This window comes from Nerophis ophidion, linkage group LG08 (assembly GCF_033978795.1).
Source record: "Nerophis ophidion isolate RoL-2023_Sa linkage group LG08, RoL_Noph_v1.0, whole genome shotgun sequence".
Lineage (NCBI taxonomy): Eukaryota > Metazoa > Chordata > Actinopteri > Syngnathiformes > Syngnathidae > Nerophis > Nerophis ophidion.
In genome coordinates, this window is record NC_084618.1 from 21,760,287 (window position 1) to 21,769,425 (window position 9,139).

Genomic DNA, 9,139 nt, shown 5'->3' on the forward strand with positions numbered 1-9,139 from the left:
ACCAGGAAAAGAATTGTAGACCTGCACCAGACTGGGAAGAGTGAATCTACAATAGGCAAGCAGCTTGGTGTGAAAAAAATCAACTGTGGGAGCAATTATCAGAAAATGGAAGCCATACAAGACCACTGATAATCTCCCTCGATCTGGGATCTGGGGCTCCACGCAAGATCTCATCCCGTGGGGTCAAAATGATCATGAGAACGGTGAGCAAAAATCCCAGAACCACACGGGGGGACCTGGTGAATGACCTGCAGAGACCTGGGACCAAAGTAACAAAGGTCACCATCAGTAACACACTACGCCGACAAGGAATTAAATCCTGCAGTGCCAGACGTGTCCCCCTGCTTAAGCTAGTTCATGTCCAGGCCCGTCTGAAGTTTGCCAGAGAGCACATGGGAGAATATCATGTGGTCAGATGAAACAAAAATAGAACTTTTTGGTGTAAACTCAACTCGTCGTGTTTGGAGGAAGAAGAATACTGAGTTGCATCCCAAGAACACCATATCTACTGTGAAGCATGGGGGTGGAAACATCATGCTTCGGGGCTGTTTTTCTGCTAAGGAGACAGGATGACTGATCCGTGTTAAGGAAAGAATGAATGGAGCCATGTATCGTGAGATTTTGAGCCCAAAACCTCCTTCCATCAGTGAGAGCTTTGAATGGTTGACCAAATACTTATTTTCCACCATAATTTACAAATAAAATTCCTACAATGTGAATTCCTGGATTTATTTTTTCCCATTCTGTCTCTCACAGTTGAAGTGTACCTATGATGAAAATTACAGACCTCTGTCATCATTTTAAGCGGGAGAACTTGCACAATCGGTGGCTGACTAAATACTTTTTTTGCCCCACTGTACACACTCGTGCCGACTTCCCTGCTTTCGTACTTGTTTGGGTCCTGAGAATGCTACAAAGGGAGTCCATTAATGAGTCCATTAGTCTAGATTTGCACCTTGAGAGACAAAAGGAGACCGGCACAGCTATACTGACCTTGGGACAGTATAGCTCGGTTGGTAGATCAGCCGTGCCAGCAACTTGGGGGTTGCAGGTTCAATCCCCGCTTCTGCCATCCTAGTCACTGCTGTTGTGTCCTTGGGCAAGGCACTTTACCCACCTGCTCCCAGTGCCACCCACCCTGGTTTAAAAATGTAACTTAGATATTGGGTTTCACTATGTAAAGCGCTTTGAGTCACTTGAGAAAAGCGCTATATAAATATAATTCACAATTCACTTCACTGTACACACTCGTTCCGACTTCCCTGCTTTCAGGACCCAAACAAGTACGGGAGTCCATTAAAGAGTCCATTAGTCTAGATTTGCACCTTGAGAGACAAAAGTCCTCTACCCTGCAGCCTTGGATCGAGGCACATCATTATTTAGCATTTTTACACCTTTGCTTAAGTTTTATGGTCTCTCCCACTTTTCGGGAGAAGTTAACTTCGAGTCTGTTAATTAGGCAGCTGGGACTGTGGTTAGCAGCTAGGGGGACCAAAACACTTTTTATTTCTGACACCTGTGCTATTTTTGGTGCATTTTAAAAAAAAATCCCTTTCTTGCCCCCGTTCGCAGGTCTCAAGCAGATCCACGCCCTGTCCATCCAGGGCAACTACGAGCTGCGTATCGACCTGGAGGACTTTGAGAACGGCACGGCCTACGCCCAGTACGGCACTTTTGGCGTGGGCCTCTTCTCGGTGGACCCGGACGACGACGGCTACCCGCTGACCGTGGGCGACTACTCGGGCAACGCAGGTACTCTCGCTGTGCAAAGCGCGAAAACCACGCCGCATTTTTTAAATAAATCATCATATAATTAGATATTACGCCTTCAAGACGCAGCTAAGACGCCGGTGTTTGCATACATTGACCTGCCTGAGATGGATTCCGGCATATTAAATGCAAGCTGCCTCGCCTCACACCACCGTGTCTAGATTACTGCATTCTAATTGACAGCGTAAACAAAACCCTGAGAAAAGGGAGAGGAGAAAAAAAAAGCAATTTGCAGAACCTTCAGGGAGGATGGCTTTTTGGAGGGAATGGGGACAGATGTGAAGGATGGACTGCAGGGGGAAAAGTAGGTGAATGAATGAAAGTAAATACAGTGGGGCAAAAAAAGTATTCAGATTGTGCAAGTTCTCCCACTTAAAATGATGACAGAGGTCTGTAATTTTCATCATAGGTACACTTCAACTGTGAGGGACAGAATAAGAAAAAAAAATCCAGGAATTCACTTTGTAGGAATTTTAAAGAATTTATTTGTCTATTATGGTGGAAAATAACCAATCAAAACTCTCACTGATGGAAGGAGGTTTTGGCTCGAAATCTCACGATACTTGGCCCCATTTATTATTTCCTTAACCCGGATCGATCGCCCTGTCCCCTTAGCAGAAAAACAGCCCCAAAGCATGATGTTTCCACGCCCATGCTTTACAGTAGGCATAGTGTTCTTGGGATGCAACTCAGTATCCTTCTTCCTCCAAACACGACGAGTTGAGTTTATACCAAAATGGAGACATGGATGATACAGCAGAGGATTGGGAGAATGTCATGCGATCAGATGAAACCAAAATAGACATTTTTGGTACAAACTCAACTCGTCGTGTTTGGAGGAAGAAGAATACTGAGTTGCATCCCAAGAACACCATACCTACTGTGAAGCATGGGGGTGGAAACATCATGCTTTGGGGCTGTTTTTCTGCTAAGGGGACAGGACGACTGATCCGTGTTAAGGAAAGAGTGAATTGTGCCATGTATCGTGAGATTTTGAGCCAAAACCTCCTTCCATCAGTGAGAGCTCTGAATGCTGGACCAAATACTTATTTTCCACCAAGATTTACAAATTAATTCTTCAAAATTCCTACAATTTGAATTCCTGGATTTTTTTTTCACATTCTGTCTCTCACAGTTGAAGTGTACCTATGATGAAAATTACAGACCTCTGTCATCATTTTAAGTGGGAGAACTTGCACAGTCGGTGGCTGACTAAATACTTTTTTGCCCCACTCACCTAACTAAACTTGCTGCAGTTACAAAACAAAAGCTTTCTTTACTATTATTTTATTTATTTTTTAGTATTTTTTTTTAGTATTAGTATTTTTTTCCACCATAGGGCACACTAAAGCGGTCATATGTTGTTTTTGTCTACATTTTTTTCTATGTTATATTTATATAGCACTTTTCTCTAGTGACTCAAAGCGCTTTTGCATAGTGAAACCCAATATCTAAGTTACATTTGAACCCGTGTGGATGGCACTGGGAGCAGGTGGGTAAAGCGTCTTGCCCAAAGACACAACGGCAGTGACTAGGATGGCGTAAGCGGGGATCAAACCCGGAACCCTCAAGTTGCTGGCACGGCCGCTCTACCCAACCGAGCTATATCCGTCTACATTTAAAAAACTGTAATGGTGGTTCTTTGGTCCAAATGTTGCATGGATGATGTTTTAAAGACTGACTACAATGGCGGACGCGCACAAATTCTCAAGACTTATGCAGATCCCAAATACACACCAGCAGGGACCAATGGGTAGGAAAAGTCGGTTTTGCATAATATTACAAAAATAAACGTCAGATCAATCAATGTTTATTTATACAGCCCTAAATCATGAGCGTCTCAAAGGGCTGCACAAGCCACGACGACATCCTCGGCTCAAGTCCGACATCGGGACAAGGAAAAACTCAACTTAATGGGACAATTCGAAACCTTGGAAAGGACCGCAGATGTGGGACCCCCCCCTCCCCCTCCTCCCCGTCCCCCTTTTTTTGTGGTACCACCACTGCGCCTTATAATACGGTGCGCCCTATGGTCTGGAAAAATTATGTAGAACAGTAATATTTCCACCATTTGTAATCACATAATAATAGTAAATACCTATTTGTTATGTAATGGTAATAATAATCATTACTTTAAAAATGTTGCCGAGCCTGGGTACATTTTGAAAAAAATCTTAATTTTATTTTGAAAAACAAAACAAAACATGCAGCCTCAAATGCTGATTGTTTTGAAAAAATCACAATTAAGGAAAATAAAAAAAAACCATAGCCATGTGCGTTCCATTTAACATATTCATCCTTATTATCCTTTTTTTCCCTCAAAACTCCTTATTTACCGGTGCGTCTAATGTACAGAATAATTTTGGTTTTGCTTACGAACCCCGAAGAAATTTTTATTTGGTACATGATGTAATGACAAGTGTGACTAGTAGATGGCAGTCAAACATAAGAGATAAGTGTCGACTCCACCATGATGGCGATATGACTCAAAGTTAACAACACCATCATTTTATATGTTCCATGGAATATAAAACATTACACACGGCGCTCAAAAATCTATCTAAATATTTTAGTACGACTTTGGTAAACTATGAAGCCGCATTAAACATAGGAGTATTATTGTGGTGTGTGTATAAGGTAAGACATATTATATGGCATATTGTTTCGCAATATTATGCAAAAACAACTTTTCTTACCTTCTGGAACCTGCTGATGTGTATTTGGGATCTGCATAAATCCTGAAAAATTACACACATCTGCCTTTGTAGTCCGTACCGACACCTTAGTCGATAAGCTTCTTCTTTTCCTCTATCTTCTTGTTATGGGACATTCATCCTCCACTGTAGCCATTTCTACTTTAAAGTAGTGTAAAGTTCTTACTTATATCTGTTAGTAAACTCGCCATGAAAGCGCTAAAACATACCGGTGTGGTGAGTTTACATTATTCATCCAAATAACTTTAGAAAAAAGATTAAAAAAAGACATATTCATCCTTATTATCCTTTTTTTTCCCTCAAAACTCGACCCGGTGAGTCTAATGTACAGAATAATTCTGGTTTTGCTTACCCACCTCAAAGCAATTTTATTTGGTACATGGTGTAATGACAAGTGTGACCAGTAGATGGCAGTCAAACATAAGAGATAAGTGTCGACTCCACTATGATGGCGGTATGACTCAAAGTAAACAACACTAACATTTTATATGTTCCATTGGAAATATTGAACATTACACACGGCGCTCAAAAATCCATCAAAATGTTTTAAGCACGACTTTGGTAAGCTATGAAGCCGCACCGCTTGATGGATTGTCGTCGCATTAAACGTAGGAGTATTATTATGTTCTGTGTATAAGGTAAGACATATTATCTGGCGTCTTGTTTCGCAATATTATGCAAAAGCAACTTTTCTTACCTTCTGGTACTTGCTGATCTGTATTTGGGATCTGCATAAGCTCTGAATATTTCCGCGCATCCGCCTTTGTAGTTGATAAGCTTCTTCTTTTTCTCTATCATCTTGTTATTGGACATTCTTCCTCCACTCTTGCCATTTCTAATATAAAGTAGTGCAAAGTTCTTACTTATATCCATCAGTAAACTCGCCATGAAAGCGCTAAAACATACCGGTGTGGTGAGTTTAATTATTCACCCAAATAACTTTAGAAAAAAGATCAAAAATAGACATATTCATCCTTATTATCCTTTTTTTCCCCTCAAAACTCAACCCGGTGCGTCTAATGTACAGAATAATTGGGGTTTTTCTTACCCACCTCAAAGGAATTTTATTTGGTAAATGGTGTAATGACAAGTGTGACTAGTAGATGGCAGTCAAACATAAGAGATAAGTGTCGACTCCACTATGATGGCGATATGACTCAAAGTAAACAACACTAACATTTTATATGTTCCATTGGAAATATAGAACATTACACACGGCACTCAAAAATCCATCAAAATGTTTTAAGTACGACTTTGGTAAGCTATGAAGCCACACCACTTGATGGATTGTCGTCGCATTAAACGTAGGGGTATTATTATGTTCTGTGTATAAGGTAAGACATATTATCTGGCGTGTTGTTTCGCAATATTATGCAAAAGCAACTTTTCTTACCTTCTGGTACTTGCTGATCTGTATTTGGGATCTGCATAAGCCCTGAAAATTTCCGCGCGTCTGCCTTTGTAGTCGATAAGCTTCTATTTTTCTCTATCTTCTTGTTATGGGACATTCATCCTCCACTGTTGGCATTTCTAATATAAAGTAGTGCAAAGTTCTTACTTATATCCATCAGTAAACTCGCCATGAAAGCGCTAAAACATACCGGTGTGGTGAGTTTACATTATTCACCCAAATAACTTTAGAAAAAAGATCAAAAATAGACATATTCATCCTTATTATCCTTTTTTTCCCCTCAAAACTCAACCCGGTGCGTCTAATGTACAGAATAATTGTGGTTTTTCTTACCCACCTCAAAGGAATTTTATTTGGTACATGGTGTAATGACAAGTGTGACTAGTAGATGGCAGTCAAACATAAGAGATAAGTGTCGACTCCACTATGATGGCGATATGACTCAAAGTAAACAACACTAACATTTTATATGTTCCATTGGAAATATAGAACATTACACACGGCACTCAAAAATCCATCAAAATGTTTTAAGTACGACTTTGGTAAGCTATGAAGCCACACCGCTTGATGGATTGTCGTCGCATTAAACGTAGGGGTATTATTATGTTCTGTGTATAAGGTAAGACATATTATCTGGCGTCTTGTTTCGCAATATTATGCAAAAGCAACTTTTCTTACCTTCTGGTACTTGCTGATCTGTATTTGGGATCTGCATAAGCCCTGAAAATTTCCGCGCGTCTGCCTTTGTAGTCGATAAGCTTCTATTTTTCTCTATCTTCTTGTTATGGGACATTCATCCTCCACTGTTGGCATTTCTAATATAAAGTAGTGCAAAGTTCTTACTTATATCCATCAGTAAACTCGCCATGAAAGCGCTAAAACATACCGGTGTGGTGAGTTTACATTATTCACCCAAATAACTTTAGAAAAAAGATCCAAAATAGACCATTCATCCGGTGCGCCCTATGGTCCAGAAAATGATGTATAATAGTAATATTTCCACCACTTTTAGTCACAAAATTATAGTAAATACTTATTTGTTGTGTGACCACCGCAGGCGACTCCCTCCTGAAGCACAACGGCATGAAGTTCACCACCAAGGACCGCGACAACGACCACTCGGAGAACAACTGCGCCTCTTTCTACCACGGCGCCTGGTGGTACCGCAACTGCCACACGTCCAACCTGAACGGCCAGTACCTGCGCGGGCAGCACACGTCCTACGCTGACGGCATCGAGTGGTCCTCGTGGACGGGCTGGCAGTACTCGCTCAAATTCTCCGAGATGAAGATACGGCCCACGCGCGACCCGGAGAGCAAATGAAAACACAGGAGCGGGAATTTTTATTTAAGTTTTTAAATTCTGCTTTTTTTGCTCCGCCCCTTTTCTTTACGTGGAGCTGCTCGATCAGCGCAAGAGTCCATTTATTAAATTTTTTTGGGGGACGAATCCCCATCCTGTGGCGCAAACCAATCCGATCATCGCGCTCGGACGACCTCTCACTCGCACCATTTTCCAGAGCTGACACCCTGCCTCAACATTTGGCGTCCCGATAACGAGCGTAAGAGTGGCAGGAAGTGGAGCGGAACCAGGTGAGGCAGAGCTAAAAAAAATTTTTAAAAAAGGAAGATCTCGCCGCTCCAACTTGCAGCCCGCCACAGACGCCAACTCAGCACTTTTTATGCACCGTAGCCTCTCTTTGTGTTGTCGACCTACACGTGTGAGTTAACGCAAACATCTTTTTTTTTTTCTTTCTTTTCTTCCCCGGCTATCCATGCAAATTAAGACATCTCCCCAAGAAGATTCCAATCATGTGTTCATACAAATGGAAAAAAAAAGACAATAATAATATATATATACATATATATAAAGAAAAAGAATATTATATATAGAAAAAAACAAAAAGACATTGCAATTGAAAAATTCTACGTCTTTTTATTTCCGTCGGTGAATTATTCGATGATTTCTTTGGATGTACCAGAAGCTTTAAAAAAAAACAACAAAAAAGTGTAAATTTTCCTGTACAGCGTGTACGACTTTTACAGCATGCCACTGTTTTTCTTACGACGCTACAAACTCAAAGCACACGCGAGGAGGAAGAGGAGGAGGAGAAAAAACGAGTAAGGATAAAGCGGAGGACAAAAAGTGGACGAAACCTGGAGTTTGTCGTCCCCCGAGCGCCGGATTTTTTTGCAAGATTGCGGCTCTGGTTTCAGAAAGACTCTGCATGGCTGCTCAAGTTCCTCCCCCACCCCCCTAGTGGCCGAGGGGAGTGTAGCATCCTGTAAAGTTTGCCATGGAGGACTTTTATTCCTGCGCTCCTTCTTCACCCCCCCTTAAAGCACACAGGCGTTTTCCATGATAAAACTGGCCCCCCCGCTCCCCATGCCCCAACACACACAAACACACACACAAGTTTTTGATCAGAACTTGTGGGGACCATCCTTCCTACAGGTTGTGGAGGCTTTAAAAAAAATGAGGTAAAATGGCCACTGCCCAGTTAGCTCATACACGTCTTTAAATCTCTGGATTGATGAAGTAATGTGCTGTTCATACTTACTGGGGACCCTGGGGAAAAAAGAGTTAATATGGCTCATGGGGACCCAATTGAAATAATTTGGCATAATTCACACACATTTGTACGTGACTACTGAGGACCATTTAAAAATAAAAATAAAAAAGTTCATTTAAATATGACATGATCCCCAGAATACAGCACTACAGCTGTCCTCTTATAAGAAGTTTCACCACTTAAATGTACCAGCTACACCCGGATGAGGGGGCTGCTGTGCAAATGTCTCTCACTCAAACTAACCAGTAAACATGTTTTAAGGGCCGAAGCTTAAAAAAAACCCTTAGGCATCTTCAGAATGGATCTGACTATCATTTAAAAAGTTTTCCTGTTTTTTGGTCCCCATACCGTCTGAAGTCCCCTAAAGGTGTGTAAACAGAGCCATGTCCCCATTAAGTCAGCATTGCCAGAACACACACACACACACACACACACACACCCTCAAGGCTGATGTTTTTTTATGCCGTTAGGATGCAACGAACGTCAACCAAACTGAAAACACGTAAAGCCACTCAAAAGGAAGCGGCTGGACTCTGATTGTGTGTGTTTGCGTGAGTGTGTGTGTACAAGACCAGTTTGCAAATGTGCATCGGTGCTTAGGTGAGGAAGAGGAAGACGAAGGCTTCTTCCACACGTACACGTTGTTTTTTGTTTTGTTTTTTTACACTCGTT

At 41.5% G+C, this 9,139-nt stretch overlaps 1 protein-coding gene across 2 annotated transcripts in view; it reads left to right on the top strand.

Annotated features, from left to right (window-relative positions):
- The window catches only part of fibcd1b (fibrinogen C domain containing 1b), a 364,858-nt gene extending 357,440 nt beyond the window's left edge, over positions 1-7,418 (top strand). For both annotated transcript variants that reach the window (XM_061907987.1, XM_061907988.1), the window contains 2 exons: positions 1,573-1,752; positions 6,953-7,418. In XM_061907987.1, the coding sequence (XP_061763971.1) occupies positions 1,573-1,752; positions 6,953-7,218 (446 nt within the window). In that variant the 3' untranslated portion in view covers positions 7,219-7,418. The remainder of the gene's footprint in view (positions 1-1,572; positions 1,753-6,952) is intronic.
- Positions 7,419-9,139: the final 1,721 nt, after the last annotated feature.